The following is a 25,042-nucleotide window of genomic DNA, read 5'->3' as shown; positions in this document are numbered from 1 at the left end:
CATGAGAAGAAAACGCAGAGGGACAAAACAAGAACAGTCAAGAGAGGCTGTAAGAAGGGGGAGGTGTGTGTCTGGGGATTAGGCTGGCTGCCGTTCCCATGGAGATAGTGAGGTAGTGATGTCTAGCGCTGTGGTTGGTACAGATGTGTCAAGCTCCTCACCCCCACTACACCCTCTGAGCACCAGAGAGATGGAGAGAAACGAGGGGTCGGCCATGGAGAGATCGAGCAGGCTTTCATTTTCTTCCAAGAATATGTAACTGTGGTGTTTGTACGTTTTCATTCATCGTACATGAAACCAGGGGGTGGGGGTGTTGAACAACATCCTCCGCTTTTGTGTTTTAAACTGAAAGAACACCTCACTCTCTTGACCTCAACTACTTTTTTGTTTTGTTGTTTGAACCACATGGTCGAACAGTCATTAAAATGCAGGAACTGATGTATTATCATGTTTCTTGTTATATTAGGTTAAAAATGTTGTCAACCAAAAGAAACAACAAAAAAAAAAGCAAAAGGCAGCTTAGCCAGAAAAGGAAGCCCATCTGCTGCCTTCCAAATAAACATGAAACACACCATCCTTCTGGTTACTGTATGTGCACATCATTAACAGTGGGATACTGAGAGACACTCGCAGAGATCACTCACAGAGAGACACTCGGAGACTAGGAAGCTTTACTATATTCGGCTACATGGGCAGGTGTGACATCATTAAAATATGCTTAATTAATCAAATCTATTTAACGGTTGGCACTAATCTAACAATTCCTTAGCCCCCGGGCTACTTTTTAACAACAGCATCTACACCACACAGTTGAAACAATCTGTGACGAGACAAATCATGTGTCCAAATGCTGTGTTCAGTGTAACGTCAATATGACGTAACTATTTCTGTCTGTTTAGCGTGCGTGTGAAACAGTGTAAGAGAATTTCAGCAGATGGGGCCTGTTTGCTACAAGCTCACTTGTAATGAGCAGTTGTCAGGGCAGTATTTTGCAGATAAAAGCAGCAAAAGAATAACTGGAAAAATCAGTGAACGTGTGCTGTACTCTGTCTGCAGCCGTCCATGTATCACTGTGCAGCTGCTGTTGTAAGTAGGAGAAGTTATCGTAAGAAGGATCCAACAGTACAGGGTGTCCCATAAGTCTCCACATATAATATAAACCAAGACATTTTGCTAAAAAGTTTGTTTCCTCTATGTATAGAGACTTTTGGGACAAAAATATGTGGACACCTGAGCATCACACCCATGGTTAAAATGTCTAGTTTTGGAACAGGATATTCAGTGGTCAGGTGTCCATATACTTTTGGCCATATCGTGTATAGCAATCATAAGGACGTCGGTACAGCTAGAAGAGTCTGAGGTAATGAGTGTTTATCATGACTTTATGATGAGCGATAACTGGAACTTTACCTCACGGACGTTCCACAACATTAAATCTATTTATAAATCGGAAAGAAAAAAAAACCCCGTGCAACATGTTGTTCATTAATAAATGAAACGTTGTAAACATTGTCAAATCACCGTGCTATAAGTCAAATAACACACTCCAGACCCTTCGCGTCCTGCTGTGTCACACCACCCTAGCGTTGATTATTTTCGTATAGCCACACAATCTGTTATGTATTTCCTACATAATTCACACTATATATATATGTGTTTTGTATATGCAAAGAAACAGAGCATTTTTACACTGTTAATTATTCCACTCTATATCGGACCTGTTTTTTTTCTGTCCGCTGATTGCTGATGTCATTGTGTTAACCCAAGTTTCCCCCCCTTAACATGAATTTTTATATTAATAATTGTGCTTTTTAACAAAAATACAACAAAAAATTTAATTGCACAGCTAGCAGTGTTAGATGATTTTCACACAGGATACTCGGAGTAAGGCTGTATATGCTTGATTGGACTTGATTGGATGCTGTACTTGAAGGAAGACAATGACAAAGCAGGAAAAGGTCCTTTTTCTCCACCCTACACCAGTATAGAATGGGAGAGGTCATGTGAGTTCGAGTGGAAGAGAAAAAATCTGACGAGTAAATGCACAGGAAGAATAGTATGACAGCCGGCATGTTATTTGTACCACTAAACCCACAGTGCCCATGTTCTGTCAGGAGACCAGCAGGACTGCTTTTAATCCCAGTGGGGTACGGGAACACACACACACACACACAGTGAGCAGATGGGGCTTGTGGCACTATAAGACTGAGCTCAGACTCAGTGTGTGCTTGTTATCAATGTAGTCCCCTAATGCACAACATTCTTTCCCCCGCTCTTGTAAAATGGATTTTAAAGGCCATATTGTCCATCTTCTATGTCCACATTCTTCCATCACCGTTTTGTCTCTGCTCTCTCCTTTTCCTTGGTGTTATTTCTCCCATCAGCCTAACAGAATGCATCCTGTTGCCAGGCAACTCGTTTCATCTGTCTCCTGGCGTCTGAAGATAATTGCCGGATGTTCGGGGGTAGGGAGTGGGGAGAGAGAGAAGGATGGAGAGAGAGAGAGAGAGAGAGAAACAGCAAGTTTCATATGAGGGTGTGTGAGGTCAAGGTGTGAAACTCCAGTTCCCTCAGAGATGTTCGGAAGCAAAAGGAGTGTAGACGGTGGGATGGAGGGAAAGCAGAAGACGGACAGACGTACATTGGTTGAAACGGTGCTCGACGATAGAAGACGTTAGGCAGACATTCGAAGTTGTCTTGTATGGATGATTTGTCACTATATTAGTTCCACTAAGGCCTTGCAGAACGCTATTTCCTTCTACAGCATAGAACCACTTCAAAAGCATGACGATGGCTTTGGACTGCAATTACTATGATAGCTTTAGGACAGCAATTACCATGAACAGTTTTGCACTCAAGTCTCTCCATCAGTGAACAGTGAATAACTTCAACAAAATAGACTTTATGTGAAAACTATAATGAATTTCCTGGTTACACAATCAGCACTTTTTGACCACTTTTTTACACAGTTCTAGAAGAGAAATGATTTATAATCGCACTCTCCACTGTCACCCAGGTGAATATGGGTTCCCTTTTGAGTCTGGTTCCTCTCAAGGTTTCTTCCTCATATCGTCTCAGGGAGTTTTTCCTTTCCTCTGGCTTGCTCGTTAGGGATAAACTTATACATTTAAAATGTATATACTGAATTGATGTATTTCTGTAAAGCTGCTTTGTGACAATGTCCATTGTTAAAAGCGCTATACAAATAAAACTGAATAGTTGTGTATGTCTATAATGACAATAAAACACTCTAATCTCTTAGCTGTTACATACTTGTATAAGGCTGGTAACTCAAGCTAAAGAGTTTAAATATTAACCAAATGGATGCTTTTAACCCAGCACTTCTAAACTGATGAATATCTTAAATAATATACAGAGAAGCCTCATGCATTTGCAGAGCTCTCTCAAGGTATAAAATGATTGATTGTTTTAATCAGCTTAAACAAATCTTTGGATCAATTGTAAACATAAACCAAATGAATCCCTTACTATGGAAACTGCAGTCTTTAGTGTGTCCTTAGTGTGTTTTTGGCGACCTAGACACCAATTCCATCACGTCTCATTCCCAGAAAAGAGGATGTGATGAGAGGAAACAGGACAGCGCTAATGGATGCAGCCCCCCCCCAAAAAAAAACCCAAAAGGATGACCATTTAATTTAACTTGCTCTCAGTCTCTCTCGTGACCCTCGTCTCCCTCCATCACAGTTTAAACAGATTCAGACGAAGGATATGAAATCCATCAAGAGCTTGCACCGCCCTCCATTTCGCCCTGCTTGGCCTTATCTATAATTTAGTCTCCTCATGTAGTAGGGTGTAATTGTGTGGGATGGTTTGAGTTGCTGTCACACAGCAATCCCAGAAAAGGAGTGTCCTTAGGCGAGACACCGTTCTATGTTGTATCTCCAGCTGGTATTGATTGTCGCTGTCCTTGAGCCTGTGAATTCTGGGAGAGTACAACAACGATATAGCAATTCCACCAAGTGCTGTGCAGTACAGTGTGCGCTCTGTATCTCATTGAGTTGACATCATGTATGCCGATAAAAAGATGTGTACCCTGAGCGTTGGTCCAAAGTGCTCGTCCTGACATCTCCTGAAGAACAAGAAGTCTCTATCACTAGCATAAGTGCGTGGAGTCCTGCTAGTACAAATGTAGGTTAGACTAAAGTCACCTAGATTCAAGAAAACCCATACATGTTGTGTGAATCATAGTGTTTTGGAACAGTCTAGAAAGAATGATTGTTGTTGGAGATACTACATAGCCTTGAGGCACTCAGAGCAGCCATATTGTTGCTTTAAAAAAGTCTGAAATTCCCTTTTACCATGGTTTAAACCTTTTTACAATGTATTGAATTAAGGCGCTTTCATGTGCAGTCCATTTGAAACGAACCCTGGCAAAACGTCGACTGTCCAGTTTCAGTGAGCCTGTGCCTGCAGTACCCATCTGTTCTTGGATAACAGGCACAGAGCTCGACGTGGTCTTCTTAAGGTTCGGTGCCTCGTGCGATCCGAGATGCTCTTCTGCTTACCACGGTTGTAAAGAGTGGTTATTTGAGTTACCGTAGCCTTGTTGTCAGCTTGAACCAGTCTGGCCATTCTCCTCTCTCATCAACAGTGCGTTTCCAGCTGCAGAACTTTTGGCATCTGTGCAAACTCGAGGGATTGTCGTGCGTAAATATCCTGGTACATTACCAATTTCTGAAACTTTCACAGCACGATAATGAGCATGTTTTTCATAAATGGAATAATACGTATAATAATAATAATTGTGTGTTTAACACATACAAATCTTGTACTGTACATCTTTTTGGTTTGAAACATCCATCCTTGTTCTACACTACATATTTAAAACATAATATAGGGTATTGCATATAATCATTCTTATCGGAGTTTTACCAAGCTCGTGTATGAAATAGTTTCTGTTAATGTTCTAACGTGTAGAGAAAGGTTCACATGGCTTCCTCCTTTTCTCTGCTTCATGGGAGAGTTTTTATTTGTAATCTGTGCCAAAGTATGCCATACATGTCAGACATTTTGTACATCAAGCAGCACAAGGGTCGTTTGACCCTTCAGTATCTTCGGTTGCTGCTGCTTGTTTTCTATATTAGCTTCGGTTAGTCTTTTATTATTTATATTAGTCTTGAAGCTTCAGTTTAAAAGTAAAGAAAACTCAGGACACCGGACATGCTGTCGAGGTTAGGAAACTACCTAGCGAAACAAAAAGGGTAGACGTATTTTTGTCCTTCGTGTGTTTCAGGTACCTGAACACTTTACTGAAGCTGGTTCCGCAAGTGTTGCAGCTCCAGGACCAACTACAAGAAGCCGTACAGAATGGAGATATGGAGACGTCGCATGGGATCTGTCGGATCGCCGTCTCTCTGGGAGAGAACCATTCCAGGTACGTTCAGAATATAAATAATCACTCTGTTGTTTTTTTTGGGGATTTTTTTTTCATTCAGACTGGTAGCTGTGACCTTTTGACAGTATCTGTCTAAAAGGTGCTGTAGTGTTTACGCCACACACAGAGAACAAAAGGCAACACCGACACTTCATCGAGCGTAAGCACACAGGAAGCGCAAACCAGCGTTGTTATGCCAGTTAGCTTAATATTATGGAAAATGAAGGTTATTAAGTTTTCAGGCCGTTTTTGCCATCCGTCCCCAAACGTCTGAGATTCTCTTTAGTGCGGTATCTCAAGAACGAGTGGTTAAATGTTTGTAGGATTTATATGGCATTATCACCGTAACCAGCAGATGAACTGATTGGATTTTGCAATTGATTTAAACAGGGTCAAGGTCACAGCAAGGTGATAAGTATGTCTGGCAGAGTTATTCTTCAATAGCTTCCTTCCTGTGTGAAGTACATTTTAAGGGTGTTTCAGGCATTTAAAAAAAATGTCACAAGAAAGACTAGAAGAAAAGATCAGTGAAATGAGTAGATCTAGGCTGGTCTAGTCTATGGGCAGACTAGTCTAGTTCTACTTATTTTATTTATGTTTTTTTAGAGTTCTTAAAAATCTATAGTACATCAGAATGTCTTCTTTTTTTTTTTGCACGGTTCAGAATATTATTCCAACCAAATTTTGAGCATAAAGAAATACATAGAATAATTCTTAATTAATATAAATATTTAAAAAAAAAAATACAGTGATGAGGTATACAGAGATATCGCCGAGCCCTAGTGCATCAGTAGGACAGGGCTTTAGGACAATGAGTCGTGTCACACATCTCTGCAGCTTCTCTCAGAACGACACACTGATGTTGCCATTTAAATGATTTCACTTAACCAGAACATGACAAAAAAAAAACACACAAATCTGTGTTAGATTTTTAACCCTAAGTGAGATTTTCAAGTGTTGCATTTTTTTTTTTTTTTTTTCTTCAATACTGATCTGTGATGTGCTTGTTTATGATCTCCACCCTTGTGCGAACTCATGCAGGGCTCTCCTGGAGCAGGTGGAGCACTGGCAGAGTTTCCTGGCGCTGGTCAATATGATTATGTTCTGCACTGGCATCCCTGGCCACTACCCGGTCAACGAGACCACGAGCTCTCTCACTCTAACATTCTGGTACACACTGCAGGTATTTATTACACCAGACCATCACATCCATTTGTGCTTGTTGTACATCCCGTTCCAGATTTAGTCCCCTTTGATGTAATAATAACCTCCACTCCTCTGGGAAGGCTTTCCACTAGATTTCTGGGCGTGGCTGTGTGGATTTGTTTTCATTCAGCTACAAGAGCATTAGTGAGGACAGGCACTGATGTTAAGAAGTCTGGGGTGCAGCCTGTGTTCCAGTTCATCCCAAAGATGTTCAGTGGGGTTGAGGTCAGGGCTCTGTACAGGACACTCGAGTTCTTCCAGTTCAAGCTTAACACATAATGTCTTCATGGAGCTCGCTTTGTGCACTGGGTAGGGATGGGCGATATAGACTTAAAACTATATCACAATATTTCATGCCATTTTTTGCAGCAACGATTGAAATGACGATATGAAAATAGTAACATTCGACACCATCTCTCTGGCCACGAGTCACATCAGCATACAGTCTTGAGAGGAGTGCAAACATAAACGTCGATCCAAAAAAGTCAAACTTAATCCTGACCATCATCAAATATTAAACTATACCAATTAAATAGAATATGAATTTTATTCACAAAGTAAAATTCCAGTGAAACTGTAAAGACCAATACTCACAGGATTCATAATCGAACCCCAGGAAAAACAAATGGAAATTCTGTACCCGAACCACTTCCATATAACGGATGAAGCTCCTTTTTTGGGGATTAATTCTTCTTCCTCGTCTAGGGTTGGACCTTCCACGTGTGAGATGCCCACGCTGCAGCGCGTAAACACATCATCAACTATATTGTCAATATTGCAGGATGAGGAATTGTTATCATGGGGAAGAATTGACATTTTGCTCAAACTTATATTTCTCCAATATATGGAGACACCCTTTTGGGACCCCCTGTAGATACCTAGCTTTTGGCTCTACCTGGATGATGTTTGGAGGTAATAATAGCTCTTCTCATTTCCCTTCAATCTCTGCCATTTTTACTGTATAATAATTCATCATGGCATGTTTGTGCCAAATGTGAGGTTAGCCTACTTCAAGGCTTTTTGAACATTCTGTACCAGCCTTATGTTTGCCAGTTTCCACCCCCAGCAGGAATCCCCCACTGCGCTTAATGGACTGCATTTGAATATTAGTGATTTGAGAACCAGGCCTGTGAGAAGCTGAAAATTTTGAGTACTTAGGCATTTTTCGACTGCTGTCGAGGCGGTGTGGTGTGTCACTGCCTGCAGGTGTAGTGGTGAATGAATCATTTTGATTCATGAATCGGTTCAATTTGTCTTCAGTTTGAATTCCACCTGCATTGAATTTTGAGAGTTGATGCGATTCCAAAAGAAACTAGTCTGTTTTTTTATTTATTTACTGATTGAATTAAGACTGTTTTTGTATATTTTGTGCTATGCGTGTATACCACTTCACTTGGTGGCTTTGTGCGCTCACCCCTGTCTTGCGAATCGAAACAAGCAGAACCTTCCAAGCTTGTAATGCACACGTTTTGTGCCAGAAATAGTCTTTGTTTGAGCCAATAAATGACTTGATTAATTCAGTAACCCAATCATTATCGTTGTTCGCTCTATTCGGTTAAAGGAAACCGAACACCGACCAGTGAATGAGCCAATCCTGAGATCTCTTGTGATCTACTGTCTATATAGTTGATGATGAGATCACGTTATATTTCTTACTGAAATGGACAGCTTAAAATAATTGCTTCAGTAAATTGGACCCAACCTCCCATTACCAGTGGTTTATTGCGCTGCATCGCTAAGACATGCTGACTGTGGATTAGCTGGAGCTCTGAAAGCTATTCAGGAGATGAATCTGTGCGGTAAAAACGAATCAATGCGCACCGCATCAGAAAATGGCGTAATGCTTAATGCGTTATGTTTTGCGTGCGCGTGTGGATAAGTGGGTGGGAGTTCAAATATGCAGATATCGTTTGAATACTTATTTGAAAAACTTCAAACAATGATTTTACCTGAAATATCCATCTATAATTATTAGCAGGAGTACATGAAGCAACAAATAACAGTTTCAGTAATTCTCTGCAGTAGGAGTAGACACTATGAACGGACGTCTGCGCCAACTGAAATGTCCTCGAATGTCCATTTCTGTATCGTTGTCTCACCCTGATACACGAGATGACTTGTTGCGAGATCTGGAACTTCTTAAGAGTCTGCTGGAATTTGCTGTTTGAAGAACATGTTGTCTCCATGTTTGTTGCAGGATGACATCATGTCATTCGAGGCAGAGAAGCAAGCGGTGTATCTGCAGGTTTACAGACCTGTGTATTTCCAGCTGGTGGACGTGCTGCTCCACAAAGCCCAGTTTCCTAGTGATGAAGAGTACGCCTCTTGGTCGTCTGACGAGAAGGAGCAGTTCAGGATCTACAGGTTTGTAATTTGTGTCGGGGCTGTCAAAGTCTGTAAAAACGTTGCATCTGAGTATTATGTATACTATGTATAGAGAGAGAGGCATTCTAGACATTTATTTTCCTCAATATGTTGTCCTAGGTCCATCATTAAACTGAAAAAAGTATACTTACTTCCCTCAGCACCTTTTTGCTGGGTTTTGTTGAGTCATCACTAGAGCTAGTGACAGTAATGCTGTTTAGACAACACAGACTTACGTAAGCGAATGTAGCACGAAGGGAAACAAATATTTTGTTTGTTTATGACTTTCACTCTTTGCTTTAGGGTGGACATATCTGACACCCTGATGTATGTCTACGAGATGCTGGGAGCAGAGTTGCTTAGCAACCTGTATGACAAGCTAGGCAGGGTGCTTACTAATGCAGATCAACCAACATCTTGGCAGGTCAGAAACTGCACAAACATACAGACTCGTATGCATATACTCTCACATTCTCAAACACCCTAGTAAGCCTAAGGAGCAAGCTTTCTTGTTCAAGTGCTTGGTTCAGCCTACGTCTTTCCTGTCTTTTTGGCTTTTGTGTTTTTAGTCACCTGTTTGTTTGTTTGCTTGTTTGTTCTTACCAGCATACAGAGGCTCTGCTGTATGGTTTCCAGTCCATAGCAGAAACGATAGACGTGAACTACTCCGATGTCATTCCCGGCCTGATCGGCCTCATTCCCCGAATCAACATCAACAACGTACAGCTTGCGGACACTGTCATGTTCACTATAGGTTTGTATGTGGGTTTTGAGGATCAGCCTTCTGGGTGTTTGTTCTTTAAGTTGCACTCACCTTCTTTCTGTCTTTTTCTCTCTCGCTGTGTGTGTGTGTGTGTGTGTGTGTGTGTGTGTGTGTGTGTTTGTGTGTGTGTGTGTGTCTGTCTGTAGGAGCGTTGGCAGAGTGGTTAGCAGATCACCCAGTGATGTTGAGCAGTGTGTTGCCGCTGGTGCTGCAGGCATTAGGGAATCCAGACCTTTCTATCTCCAGCGTTTCCACCCTGAAGAAGATCTGCAGGGAGTGCAGATACGACCTGCCGCCCTACGCTACGAACATCGTTGCTGTTTCACAGGTAGACAGATTTGACTGAAATGTCGTTTGGGGGTCTGAGACTCAGGAACTCACTTCCTGTATTTGTATACAGTTAGTCCTGTATTTCTAGATAGGCTGTATTGTGGACTAATAATGGTTCTTTCCTCGGCTTCATTCTTTGCCCCTTCTGTCTCTCTGATGCAGGAAGTGCTTATTAAACAGATCCACAAGGTCAGTACCATCATTATTTCTTTTGCTGGTCTAAAGTGTTGTGTTGACTAAGTGTGAAACAAACTATGAGTTCTAACTCTCTGTCTCGGTCTCTCTCTCTCTCTCTCTCGGTCTCTCTTGCTATCTGTGTCTCTCTCTTGCTATCTCTCTGTCTCTCTCTCACTCTCTCTCTCTCTCTCTCTCTCTCTGTCTCTCACTTTCTCTCTATCTCTCTGTCTCTCACTCCCTCTCTCACTATCTCTCTGATTCTCTCTCTGTCTCTCACTCTCTTGCTATCTCTGTCTGTCTATCCGCCTCTCTCTTTGTCTCTCTCCGTCTATCTGTCTCTCTCTCTAGACAAGTCAGTGTATGTGGTTGATGCAGGCTCTAGGTTTTCTGCTATCCGCACTGCCAGTGGAGGACATTCTCCACAATCTGCACTCTCTCATCACACCTTACATCCAGCAGCTGGAGAAACTGTCTCAAGAGACTGTAAGAATCGATTGCACATCTCAAACATGTTATATTTACAGTAAGGCCTGATTATATACGATCCCACCGAGTCCATGTGCAGGAAGACCAGATAGCACAACTCCAGACACATGCATATGCATGACGGGTCATACCAGTGACTCTGTAATGCGTAACATACTTTTAGTCTTTTAAGTCTTTTAAGACTTTAATACTTTAAGGGGTTTTGAAAAAATAACTAAATAATATAAAAATCCATGTATCCAATGTAAAACTTCTGCACTACAGCACCATTAATTTGTGGAGTAGAGGGATGGATTCTGCACCTTCCTACCAAGTTTCGAGTTTCTACAGTTTATAGTCTTTGCGTTGTAGTGCAGAATAATAAAAATCCTAAAAATTCCCTAATAATGTTGAAAAAGCTGGGTTGTGATTTCCACCATTAACAAAATAAATAATAATCGCACACCACCTGGCTATGCTTCCAGGACCCTTGTGATCCCACTTTGCTAACCAATGCTTTAAGACATCGTTTATTGCCCATTAAAGTAAAAATCCACCCATGTTTATATTGAAATATTTGTGATGCAATTTTTTGATGCTAATTTGTTGGCTGGTGCTGAATTGTCATTATTTGATGGTAGCGGTATTGTGTCTCATAGAAACTGTGAGCATTTATACTAGAGACACCTTTGTTGATTGTGGGCACGTTCAAGACGTAACGTTTTACAATTACACCATCCATCGTGGCACTGAAGGCCAAAGTGCTGCTTAAACAGATCCCATAAACTTGTTTGTTAGCTGAACAAAGTGAGCAAGCTAAACGTCTCCTTTACAGGCCTAGATATGTGACATTAATATCTAGAATTTGAAAAGCTACTACTTTTATGTAGGTTTTAGGCAAGCTCTATATGTTTGGTAATCTGTGGAAGTCATTTTGACCCATTATAATAGGAGGGTTAAAGAAATATAAACTATGCATGTTATCTAACTAGCCAGATAAGCCTGTTAAAGTCCCCATGAAGTGCCCTGATGTGTGGATGTAATTTCTACTAAATGATGAAGTCAGGGCAGGACATATCATGTAGCTGTTCCTTCAAGTAGCTTACCTCACGGCCCGGGTTATGCCGTATTTGATAGTTAGTACCATTGGCGTTAGCCCGAACAATAAAGTGAACGAATTGAAGCCATTTCCTTTTTAACCAACTTACAGTTGGAAATCGGAATAAAATGTGTGTATTCGAACAGCGAAAGACATTTATGACCCATGCTCTAAGTGCAGAATGATGTCATCAAAACTGCGATCTGTATTGGTGGTAGAGCGAGACTGTCAATTTTGAACCTTCCAAATGCGTATTTTGTCATTGTTTTGGAGCACACTAGCTTATACATAACCTTAAGGTTAACACATTCAAACTAAAAGCCACTAAAAGGTCCATTTTGGTTTCATAGGGACTTTAACGTCTTAGTTAGCAAGCCAGCTTCATTGATAATAGTTAGCTGCTTGGCTGAGATGAAACGTGACATAAGTTGGGGTTTTATTGGGCTTTGTTTGTTGCAGTCTTCTTTGCTACTGGAATAAGTGACATGTTTTGTCTTGTCTTGGCATTGCTCCTTATGAACAGACCCTGTGCGTGCGTGTGTATGTGTGCGTTGTGATTATGATCATGGAACATTTCTCAGTGGGGCCAGATTGCATGTCACTGTGTCCAGAAGCAACACGCCACAGGGTAAACTAAAACTAATGAAACAATGCCCCGCGCACACAGACCCTCTACAGCTTGGGGCTAGTTTACAGATATGTGTGATACAGATGGTATATAAGTCATAACACACACTCCAGCTGATGACATTATTACAATATTATGTGTTGAACTGGTTCTTGTGTTGTGCTTTTTTAGATTTTATTTTTTTTATAAGCCACATGCCTCAAATAAGTGGTGTGGATTAAAAGAGATCCAGAGCAAGAGAATGGAAGAAGGAAGCTTCTACTCTATATAGTGTAATGTTGCAGCACACAAAGGTCAACGAGTTCAGATGAAGCTGAAAGAACATGGTGTACTCACAGTGCCATGGACTCGCCAGATTCTAGACGACTAGACCGGGTTGCATTAATATTAGCCACTGTTACTGTTTTGCTAATATTAGCCATTAAGAAGGAGAACAAGCAAAGCCGTGAAATCAGATGAAGTGGGAAGATCCAACAGCATCTCGGTCTTCATTTCCATTAGTGAGGAAAAAAAACGCGCACACCGCAAGTGTGTTTAATAAACGTAGAAAGATTCCATCAGACAAAAGCACCTCTCGCAGACACCACACACCGACACATGGTCATTTCATTTTTAAATACATCAGACATTTAACTCCCAGAGTATTCTGCTCTCATTGGTTTTTATGATGCAGGCGCAGCAATTTTTTGTTTAGAAACCACCAGTTCATAAAAATGTATATACGGATATGTGTAATATATATATATACACACACACACACAGAGTGATTTGCACTGATGTCTGGCTTTTCAGAGGAAGGCATTACGTCAGACTCTGAGATTAGGCTTTCCTTCAGCTCTGTCAGACAGTGACACCTACCGATGAGAGGTGTTTTTTTTTTGTTTTTTTGTTAACAGCTCTTCATTCCTCTGGAACATGGTGATACCTTCACGGGAGTATCTTTGTGGCAGTTAGGAGATGTTTTTCACAATTTATCAAAAGGGTCTGCAACAGAATAAATATGGACACGGTTGAGGTCATGAGTTTACAGAATCTGCAAAAGGTTAATAATTTTAAAAAAAATAAAAATAGAGAGTAATCGTGAACGTTGCGTTTAACTTTTTTATCTAGTCCTGCCCTGAATGAGCTATTTCACATAACAGATGTTTATATATAGTCCACAAGACACAGTAATAACTGAATTTACACAAATGAAAGCGTTCAAAAGTTTACATACGCTCAATTGTTAATACCGTGTGTTGTTACCTGGATGATGTTTATGTTTTGTGATAGTTGTTCATGAGTCCCTTGTTTGTCTTGAACAGTTAAACTTCCCACTGTAAACTTTTGAACAGAAGATGTTCATTTGTTCTTTAATCTTTCGTCTTTCAATTCTTTCAACACATACAACTGATTCATTTGATTCTGATTCATTTCACTGTTAGTTTTAACAAATATACAGTAAAAAAAAAATTCATCCATTTCTCTGCAGCCAAACCCCTCTAATAAACTGGCTATCATCCACATCTTGGGCCTGCTGTCAAACCTCTTTACAACCCTGGACATCACCAAGCAGGAAGAGGAATCTGGAGAAAGTGCACCGCCTGTCAAAGCCAGTCCACCTCAAACTGGTCCCAACCCAGTGAGTACTGATGACTTTAGTTATCTTATAGTATGTGATACAGAGTCTGTGGCTACCAGATCTTCAGTGGTGTATGAAACATGACATTTAGGAGGTATATAAGGTATAATCAATTACAGTACAAAAGGAACAAACATCTTGCTAAGCATTACTGTATCAACAAATAATGTCTTTTTTTCTTCTTCTTTTCCCATCCTTTCTCCCCCTCTCATGTAATGCATACTCTGAATAGCATTTTCTGACCATGGCTCTATTACTAAGTGTGTGTGTGTGTGTGTGTGTGTGTGTGTGTGTGTGTGTGTTTAGGTGGTGGTGGTGTTGCAGCAGGTTTTTGCCCTCATTCACACTGTCCTCAGTAAATGGCTGAATGACTCACAGGTTGTAGAGGTAATATTTCAACGTCTTCAATTTTCACATTTGTTACACACAAATATTTTCTTTTTGGTGCCCATTTGAAGTTCCTAGTCATGCAACTCATTCTTTTACAATTTCTTTTTCAATTTAGATGCTAGATTAGAGTTTTAACATGAAAATCTCTCTCTCTCTCTCTCTCTCTCTCTCTCTCTCTCTCTCAGGCTGTGTGTGCTATCTTTGAGAAGTCAGTGAAGACTCTGCTCCATGACTTTGCTCCTATGGTGTCTCAGCTGAGTGAGATGCTGGGTCAGATGTACAGCACTATCCCACAAGCCTCTGCACTGGACCTGACCCGTCAGGTACACACTGTATACATGCGGCCAAACCACAAACTAGTTCTCCGGATTCCAGTCATATTCCATCCAGACATTCCCTATTTAGTCTCTCAGTCCACCAGGCTGTTGCCATAGCTACATGCAGTGACGTCATTTAGATAGGAATTACGATACTGTATGTACTGCACCTAGTCATGATGTGTGAAGTCTGAGTGTGCGCAGTGGGGTTGTCAGAATGACTTTCGCTCTTTGAATTCTATTTGAAATTTCATAACATTTACGTGAATGGTTCTACTTATTTTTATTTATTCATTTATTTATTTTTTACATTCAGCTCCTAAAGGTTTATTTATATATTAGTTGCTGTCTTAAGTGATATTACGGGGTTGTTGGAGTTTGTGTTCTTTTTGGCATATACACACTACATTTGCAACGTCCTTATGTTTAAGCCTATGTAGTTGGCATATATAGTGAATAGAAAGAGAGGCGTACTGTAGATACAGTCTGAGAAATTAAAGATTATGATGAAATTAGGATATTATCTTCTTTATTATTATTTTTGATGTAGAAACCCTTTTTGAATGGTGTGCGATATGAACGCATCATGTACCACTACTGTTAATGTCTGTCTGTACAGACTGATTAATATTCAGTGAATTGAAATTCAAATGCAATATTTAAAGGAAATTTGCTTTGGATAATCAGCCAATCGTTTGGCAGCAACACAATGCAAAAATAAAAAATCATGTTGTGTGTGTGAAATTCCCAGGAGATCAGCAGATTCTGAAATACTCGAACCAGCTCATCTGGTAGAAAAATCCATACCACAGTTAAAGTTACAGAGATCATACTTTTTCTTCATTCTGATTTTTGAACATTAACTGAAGCTCTTGACCTGTATCTGCATGATTATTTATTTATTTATTTATTTTGCATTGTGCTGCTGCCACATGATTGGCTGATTAGATAAACGCATAAATGTGCAGGTGTTCCTAGTAAAGTGAGTGGTGAGTGTATTTGTGTGTGAGTGAGAGCTGTAACGTTTTGAAATTTCATTTTGTTTTATTGATTATCACCAGATGATGCATATATTTGCCAGTGAGCCAGACCACTTTCCCCCAATCAAAGCCCTGTTTGAGCTGGTCACCTCCGTCACCCTCACCATCTTCCAGCAAGGTACGCTTTCCGGAGTGCTTAAATTACAGTCCGTTTTTACTTCCCTGTCTCCTAACCAACACAAACTGCACATACTTCTAACAACCGTACTTTATTACTTTAGGTGGCAGCATTATCAGAAGAGTCCAAGATCTATTTTTGTTAATCGCAGTTTATTTTAAAAAATAATAATAATAAAACATATCGTGTAAAGTTTCCCATCCCTTCATCCTGTGTAACACACTTGTTTGACGTGCTGTTTTCCCAGATAATAGCTTTTCATATTCTCCTGCACTTGTCTCCTCTTCGTCCCTTTAATTGTCCTTCAGTTTGTTTTCACCTCTCCGTTCACCGATTAACATCACGTCTGTCTGTACTGTTAACCCTCTGATCTCCAGCAGGTCCCTTAACTGTGGCTCTGAGAACCTGCCATGGCCCGTTTTTTCCTTTTTTTTTTCCTTTTCTTTTTCTTCCCGGGAGTTCTCGGGGCGGATCGGGGAGGGATGTGATGGGGGTCTTGTTTGGAGTGTGGGAACAGCTAGGGGAAGGGAGTTTCGGGGCTAGGTGCTGCCCCACTCTCTCGTGGTGACCAAGCTTTTCAGTGAACCCTGGGGTGGGGCAGTTGGGAAAGCATGTCTGATTTAAAGAAAATGGACCACCAAGTTTTTTTAAAAAAAAAAGAGAGAAACCAAAAAAAGGAGAAGGAAATAAGATGTCACAGTAGCAGGTGCCTCCTGGGTTCCCACTCCAAACCCACTTTGGTTCTTTTAGGTTTGTTCTTTTTTTTCTTTCTCGTTATTTCTCTTTCAGTTAGTTCTTTATCCTGACTCATGACTTTTTCTGGTTTTTCGATTTTTTTCTTTCTGGAGACTGCCTTTTAAAGCCTTACATGCTTCTCGTCTCCTCGTCTCCCCTCTTTTTCTCACATGTGCAATTATTTCAATGATATCCTTTCTGTTGCCTTTTCTTTCCACATGACTGTTCAATCTGTTCTGTTGCTGTTTGTATATATTCTTATTATTATTATTCTTATTATTTCTTAAGTTACATCTTTATTATATTTTAGGGCCCAGGGATCATCCTGATATTGTTGATTCATTTATGCAACTCCAAGCTCAGGTGTGTTTTTGGTTTCTTATTTCATTCACTTTGCGTTTCTCTCTCTCTCTCTCTCTCTCGCTCTCTCTCTCTCTCCTGTCCCTTTATTTCGCTCTCTCCCTTCCGCTTTCTTTCTGCCCTCTGATTTCGGGGTCTGTCGTGACCCTTTCTTTGCCTGAGCCGACAAAGGAGCACTTTTGGATGACTGACGCAGTCTCTCCTTCAAAAGTCTTGGTTCTGACGAGCCTGGTCAGCCCCTCAGAAATGTGATTGGTCATTTCAGAGGAGGAATGCCACCCTTGTAGTGTTAACATGCTGTACGCAGTCATACAGTTCATGTACAGCCAACTGGGTGAGCTGCGAGTTGGGGTTCTTGTGAAATGTCATTATAGCCATAACTACAATACAAACTATTCCTATTAACATACAGTTTTTCAGTGTGTAGTTTATTTGTGTAATTTTGCTAGATGTATAAACGTTAACGTTCATATTTCAATATGAAATGAACATTTAGTGCTTATATGACGTTACATTCGTGGTTCATCGGGAACATGCTATAACAGATGTTTTTTAAGTAAATAATAATCGACATAATAAATATTATATAATTGATTGTTTCTATACTTACACCAACTCAAAGGGGTTATAAATGCTTTCTATAAAAATAAGATATCTAGCAAATTAAAGTGTATAATCATTTGTATAGTGACACTCCCTGTTTATCTGTGGAGACTCTCCATCATCATTTTTAGGTAATGCTGCTCCTTTAGGTTTCCCAGCATGGTAAAATTCTTCTGGGCAGAGGACCTCAAGCTTTGTGGTTTGTCTGCAAGAAACAGAAAAAAGAGGCTCGTATAGCTTTTTTTTTTTTGCCTTTTTTTTTTTTTCTTTTTTTTTTCGTGGACGTTTTACAACATTAAATGTAACTATAATTTGATGAAAAATATGGCCTAAATTTAAACAAATAAATAAATATTGGTTGAAATAATTTTGTGCTGTTAGGGGGGGAATGAACGTCACAACACTGTGACCAATAACAGCACGCCCTGCCGTGTTTGTATCTCTTCTGTACACATTACTGCCATCAATCAATCATACCTGTATTTGTAGTAAATGTTAAGTTTTGTTTTGGGTTAATCTGAAATTATTGGCAATATATTAACAATATTTATATAATCTTCAATACAGTATCAGCACTTTACTTTAATTATTACAGCAAGACCCAGAGTTGTTACTTTCTACTACAGAATTATGTGAATGATGGTTTGATTTTTTAACACGCCATATGAACATTTATGAACAGAGACTCCTCACATTGATTCAAACCAGGGTTATAGTCGCTAAGGCCCCTTCTCCCAGCATCACTCCAGTCCCAAACCCAATTAAACTCTAATTGAATTCATATTCCAATTAATACTATCGAATTGGCACCCTTTGTCTCACATTCGGTTTACGTTGTCAGTTCTCATGCCTCGTCTCATTTCTGCCTTTGGCTGGACCTCAGGTCCATCTATTTATTTCTCTTTCTCTCAGTCCTTCTGTCCCTCTCTGTTCCTCCCTTCCTCAGTATCCTCTCATCCTCAATGAGTTCCTTAATGCATTAGTTGTCTTTATCCGTACATGTTACTTAGATTTTTGTTGCACACTCAGTCCAGGAGAGACAGGGAATGGAAATTGCAAATCATACCACCTTTAGTTTGACTTAAGTTAAATTTCAGTATTTGATTTTTTGCAGTTGATTTCTTACTTACCTGATCAGTTTGCATTAAAATAAGTTGATGTACGTTTAGTTGATTTTTGTTAGTCGGAACAGAGTAAGCACATCGTAGAGGAGAGAAAGGTAATGCCTTTGGTAGGGGTGTGGGTGGGCTCTGCACGGATCCAGAGGCGGAGTTATGCCGTGTGCCATGTTCACTGGCTGTGTCTGATTTGTAGGCTCTGAAACGGAAGCCCGATTTGTTTTTATCCGAGAATCTTGATGTGAAAGCGGTGTTCCACTGTGGTAAGTCATTCTTGAATGTTTTGAAGTGACATAATGATTTGTCTGGTTGTCTGCAAATCATAGCTGTAATGAAATTGACAGTAAAACAAGAATAAAAGGAACGCGGTGTGAATTTCCATCTAATTCTTGCGTGTCATTCCTGTAGGAGTTCTGTCGCTCAAATTCCCAGAGGCCCCAACTGTCAAGTCTACCTGCCTCTTCTTTGTAAGTTAAAGGATATTGCTGTATCAGAGCAAATCAAACTTTCTAATAGTTGTTTTTTTTTTTTTTTTATCTGAAAATATTCTATTCTTTTATAGCTGATAAACTTGATAAGAGCTTATGAATGCCTTGTTTTTTGTGTTCAGGTTTCATATACAATATAATAAGTCGGCATATATCAATGTATTTTGGGTTTGTTTTTTTTTTGAGTAAGACATTTGTGTGTTGGACAGACGGAGCTGTTGCCGCACTGTGCAGACATTCCTCCTGTGGGCCAAGTTGTGCAGGAAGATGGCAAGCTCCTGTTGCTGGCTGTGTTGGAGGTCGGAGACTGATCCTTAATGACTTTGCTTGATCCCATATCCATCTACAAAACAGTTCTGATACGGCAATTCTCATCTCTCTCTGTCGTTTTGTGTAGGCAATCGGTGGGCAATCTTCACGCAGTTTAATGGACCAGTTTGCAGAAGTGTTGTTCTCCATGAATAAGCACTGTTTCAGTCTGCTCACTGTGTGGCTCAAAGAGGCCCTGCAGTCTCCGGGCTTTCCCTCAACCCGAGTCTCTGACGAACAGAAAGACACATTCAGCCAGCAGGTCCTTAGGTACTGCTCACTCAGTAACTTAGAAACTATTACAAAACTATTTTATTTTGTGTTTTGTTTCACAGCGCTCCATCATGTTATTCCAGCGTAAAAGAAAGCTTAGACCATTTCTCAAACCTTGTAATGATTTCCAAAACTGCAGCTAAAAATATCAAAATGTAATATGTTTTTAACCATAGTCATGTTTTATGTTGCTGATGTGTAACTAGACTTTTATGTCCTACATTACTGTGATCCATATCAAATCTGCCGTCCTCAAGTGACCAAATCCGAAAGAGTGCCCTCTACAGTCCCTTCTGAAATTATTGGAACCGCAGGGACAGTTCATTTGTTTGTGCTGTACACCAAAGACATTTGGGTTTGAGATTGATATGAGATGAGAGTTTAGGATTTCATCTTTTATTTCCTGATATTTACATGTAGATGTGTTAAACAATACAACACATAGAACCTTTTGTATCAGACCACCCAATTTTTAGGCAAGCAAAAGTATAAGAAGTAAAGTTGGTGATGTCACTAACTGTTGTTTTTGAGGTTTTTCTTCACAGTTCTCACAATGTTTCTGTCATCAGCTGTTGTTGTTTTCCTTGGCTGACCTGTTCCATGTCTGGTTGTTAGTATGCCAGTGATTTCTTTCTTTTTCAGGACATTCCAAATTGATGTATTGGCTAAGCCCAATGCTTGTGCAATGCCTCTGATTGATTTTCCTTCTTTTCTCAACTTCAAAATGGCCTGCTTTTCTCCCATAGACAGCTCTCTGATCTCTGATCATGTTGGCTTATTCTTTTTTAACAACAAATGCAGGCGAAACAGCCGAAACCTAGGGTTCAAACCAGGAGTAGACCTTCAGAGTTGTTAATTCTTTAAACAGTCAATTTAACAGGGCACACCTGGGTAACAAGAAACACCCATCAGTCACATGTTCCAGTATTTTTGAAATGGGTGGGTTGAAAACAAAAGGTGCCGTGTTCTGAGTTGTTTTTACGCATTTAGTTGTAAATATGAGGAAATGAAAGTGGAAATTCTGATCTGTCGTCTCATATTCATCTTTCAATCTCTAACCCAAATTTCTTCAATGTATAGAGAGTATACTTTTGGCCTTGCTGTTCCAGTACTTTTGGAGGGCACTGAGAGACATCCACAAAACCCAAAGTCTTCTATTTGTTTCCATGTGTCAGGACCCAGGAAATAGAGTAGTGTGTTATTAATCGATTAGGTGAAAAACGTGATTAATTGGATTAATTGCTGTTACTGCTCTCAGTAAATAATAAAAATACCTTTTGACTCTACAGATTTATTGTAATATCACTGTCTCTCTCTATCTCTCAGGGAGCGAGTGAATAAGCGACGGGTGAAGGACATAGTGAAGGAGTTCACTCTGGTGTGTCGAGGGCTGCATGGCACAGAGTATGCAGCAGAATACTGAGCACTGAAGTCCAAAGTGATCCAATTCCTAGCAGCGCCCACCCCCATTGGAAACCCATACCTGAATAATAGAATAGTGAAAGCCTGACAGATGGATATTGTTCAGAGCATGCACTGTAAGGACCTGATGAGGGCACTATCTTTAATATATATATTTTTTATTATTTCTCTCTTCCCCCATGTCTTGCTCTCACCAGGTGGTTTTGGACCCTCTTGCAAGTGGTCTGTACTGCTTTCATCTAAGCAGTACTTTTCACATACGTCTTTCTCTCCTTTTCTCCCCGCTCACCACTATTTCAGCATGTACGTTGTTACAGTTTACCTCCCCTCCACAAACCCTTCTCACGTTCCGGGATCTTCCGTGGCTCCTAGGCTGTTTTCTTGTGATGATTTGCGAAATTTATCAACGATGGAATAGTGGTTGTTAAATGTTTTATTTTGTAACTTAAAATCACCGATATCGAAAAGTAAATATATATCCACATGTAAAAATATCCACGTATATATCTGTCAGACTGGGGGAGGTTTGAGAGTCCTTATGGATACTGCTGCTGACAAAGAGAGGGACCAATCATTTTTCTCCGTGGCTTTATATATACACTTGTCTGTATAAACTAACTAGCCTCAACTCATAACATGTTTCACAACATGATTCAGTAGGGAGGGGAAGAAAAGGTTGTGAACTTTGTCATGGGTCATGGTCTTTTTTTAATGATTGAAAATGTATTATTTTAATATTTAACAGCAGCATGCACGGGGCTGGTTGAGTTGATGTTACAGACACACACTCGTTAAATAGTGAAAACATCAGACTTTGACGATCATGAAAGTAGTCCTGATTTTAGTTTTCCTCTGGGGAAAGCTGCTGGGAGCCCATAATGTATGTGAAATACACTTGTAGATGTCCTTGTGTGTCTTTTTGGATAGAAAGAACGTCACACGAAGAGAGGACAGCGGTCAACTGTAAGCTGTGCACACAACACTGTACGGGTGGTGATAATCGTTTATTTCAGCCGTGAACAGACTATTTTCTGGTGTATGTACGTGCACACATGCGTGCCATTGTTCACTTGCTTGTCCAAATTGCAGCTTCTGTACACTGTTGAGTGCACTTATCAAAGAACTGAACACAATCTATACTCCAAGTCCCCTTGTGTTTGCCATTAGATGCCCCTGAATAGGACACTTCGGTGGCTGGGTGTCTCTCTGTCCCTGTCTACTGCCCAGCTGCTGCCTGCAAACATGTAGCATGTGTGTTTTGTTTTTGGCCAGGGGAATGGGGCATGCAGCAACAGCACGTGTCGTGTCGCATTCGACAGGTGAGGATGCTTCCTCATCCTGCCATTTTGTTTACCAGTGAGATATATATATATATATATATATATATATATATATATATATATATATATATATATATATATATATATATATATATATATTAGAGAGGGGGAAGATAAAAGAGGAGAAATGTACAAGAGTTTGTGGGATTTTTTTCTTTTGTACCTTGTTTTAATTTATTAAATATATCTAAGATGGCATCTCTTGTTTCTGTGTCTTAAGTGGATGAATCTTATTACCTGGGAGGTCCTACAGAGATTTGGGAAGAATGGTAATCTGGGGGTCTGCGGTGCTCCAGGACTGGTGTTTGATGTTCCTGCTCTAAAGGATGGAGTTAATCTAGCTCAATATAAACTGGTCTTTGTGTGGAAGATTTAAAAAAAAATTATCCAAAAAATACAATCAAATGTCCAGTAAAAAAAAAATGTTCATCCCAAAAAGTGATCAGTGGTGATGAGGTCAGTGCTCTGTGCAGGCCATAAAAACATAAACAAGTTTTTTAAATGCATGACTGTATTCAGGAGACCATAAATAATAGCCAAATAAATGTAACAACTTTTATGCAAAGGATTGCTATATGTGCATTAGGTACACAGTGATGCACCTCACGGAGGGGGGAGCACGGTGGTTTAGTGGTAAGCATGTTTGCCTCCAGGGTTGGGGGTTCGATTCCTGCCTCCGCCCTGTGTGCGTGACGTTTGCATGTTTTCCCTGTGCTTATGGGATTTCCTCTGGGTACACCGGTTTCCTCCCACAGTCCAAAGACATGCACTGTAGGCTGATTGGCTTGTCCAAATTGTCCATAGTGTGTGAAAGGGTGTGTGCGCGATTGTGTCCTATCCAGGGTGTCCCCCGACTTGTGCCCCAAGTTCCCTGGGATAGGCTCCAGGCTCCCTGTGACCCTGTGTAGGATAAGCGGTACAGAAAATGGATGGATGATGCACCTCACATCACCCAAACACACAGGTGGAATTTTAGATAGTGATAAGGTTAAGATGCTCATACTGCATTTGAGGTGAGCTTGAGGCAAACACACTGTTAAAGCTGTCGAACAGGCTCATACAGCAGCGGCTTTCAGCGATTTTCATCTCAAAATAGCTTACTGTTAGATTAATAATAGGGCTGGTCTTGATAATCAGAAAAAAAACATTTGGGGGAAAAAAAAGCAGACAGTAACTATGATGGAATGTTGAGCTTTTTTAAAGTGACATGCAGATTATTCGATTGTCAATTGAATTTAACACCATTTTCTAATTTATGATAAAATAATGTTGGAGAGCTGTTTTTACCTTCTATTTGGTACAGTATCTCACAAAAGTGAGTACACCCCTCACATTTTGGTAAATATTTGATTATATCTTTTATGTGACAACACTGAAGAAATTACACTTTGCTACAATGTAAAGTAGTGAGTGTACAGCTTGTGTAACAGTGTAAATTTGCTGTCCCCTTAATATAACTCAACACACAGCCATTAATGTCTGACCCGCTGGCAACAAAAGTGAGTACACCCCTAAGTGAAAATGTCCAAATTGGGCCCAAAGTGTCAATATTTTGTGTGGCTACCATTATTTTCCAGCACTGCCTTAACGCTCTTGGGCATGGAGTTCACCAGAGCTTCACAGGTTGCCACTGGAGTCCTCTTCCACTCCTCCATGATGACGTCACAGAGCTGGTGGATGTTAGAAACCTTGTGTCCTCCACCTTCCGTTTGAGGATGCCCCACAGATGCTCAATAGGGTTTAGGTCTGGAGACATGCTTGGCCAGTCCATCACCTTCACCCTCAGCTTCTTTAGCAAGGCAGTGGTCGTCTTGGAGGTGTGTTTGGGGTTATCATCATGCTGGAATACTGCCCTGCGGACCAGTCTCTGCCAGTGTTGTCACATGAAAAGATATAATCAAATATTTACCAAAATGTGAGGGGTGTACTCACTTTTGTGAGATACTGTATGTTTAATCTGAAATAAATGAAGGAAATGCCTTATAGCATGTCTTTAAAGTGATCTTACCCCTTTCTGTGCTCTGACGTGAATTAAATCTTGTTTTTATCAAGCACTTCTTCCTCTAGGGCTTATTAACAAAAAAGTTTTGACTTCCACTCATCAGGCCAGAAAATAAATGCTGCTAAATTGTCCCAATTCATCTGATGTCCCAGTTATATACCAGAATTATTAATAATTAAAACATTCAGATGATTATTATTATTATTATTATTATTATATCGCTATTAATCTATATATTATATTGTCCTCTTCTGTTCATTTTACCCCAGACCATTTATACTAAATATAATGGTACAGTTTTTCGTAATGTTGTGCCTATTTAGATAGCTGGATTATGGTAATAAAATAAGTTTGTGCAGTGATCAATGAAATTCAAAGTCTTGTTGTTGTGGTGTTTGACACTGTACATCTGTACAAATAAATAAATACAAAATAAAACCCCATCGGAGGGGCTTCCAGACCTCAAAGTCTAGTCTACT

At 40.1% G+C, this 25,042-nt stretch overlaps 1 protein-coding gene across 1 annotated transcript in view; it reads left to right on the top strand.

Annotated features, from left to right (window-relative positions):
• ipo13b (importin 13b) overlaps positions 1-22,759 on the top strand; it is a 42,884-nt gene extending 20,125 nt beyond the window's left edge. The window contains exons 4-21 of the mRNA XM_053613564.1: positions 5,255-5,395; positions 6,437-6,578; positions 8,799-8,965; positions 9,269-9,389; positions 9,572-9,719; positions 9,875-10,056; positions 10,221-10,247; positions 10,584-10,718; positions 13,899-14,048; positions 14,355-14,435; positions 14,624-14,761; positions 15,817-15,913; positions 16,959-17,011; positions 18,926-18,992; positions 19,138-19,196; positions 19,427-19,516; positions 19,615-19,796; positions 21,126-22,759. Coding sequence (XP_053469539.1) covers positions 5,255-5,395; positions 6,437-6,578; positions 8,799-8,965; positions 9,269-9,389; positions 9,572-9,719; positions 9,875-10,056; positions 10,221-10,247; positions 10,584-10,718; positions 13,899-14,048; positions 14,355-14,435; positions 14,624-14,761; positions 15,817-15,913; positions 16,959-17,011; positions 18,926-18,992; positions 19,138-19,196; positions 19,427-19,516; positions 19,615-19,796; positions 21,126-21,222 — 2,077 coding nt within the window. The 3' untranslated portion in view covers positions 21,223-22,759. The remainder of the gene's footprint in view (positions 1-5,254; positions 5,396-6,436; positions 6,579-8,798; positions 8,966-9,268; positions 9,390-9,571; positions 9,720-9,874; positions 10,057-10,220; positions 10,248-10,583; positions 10,719-13,898; positions 14,049-14,354; positions 14,436-14,623; positions 14,762-15,816; positions 15,914-16,958; positions 17,012-18,925; positions 18,993-19,137; positions 19,197-19,426; positions 19,517-19,614; positions 19,797-21,125) is intronic.
• Positions 22,760-25,042: the final 2,283 nt, after the last annotated feature.

The sequence above is a fragment of the Ictalurus furcatus genome, chromosome 25 (genome assembly GCF_023375685.1).
Source record: "Ictalurus furcatus strain D&B chromosome 25, Billie_1.0, whole genome shotgun sequence".
NCBI lineage: Eukaryota > Metazoa > Chordata > Actinopteri > Siluriformes > Ictaluridae > Ictalurus > Ictalurus furcatus.
Note: the sequence above shows the minus strand (reverse complement) of the source record. Positions and strands in the feature narration are given on the sequence as shown.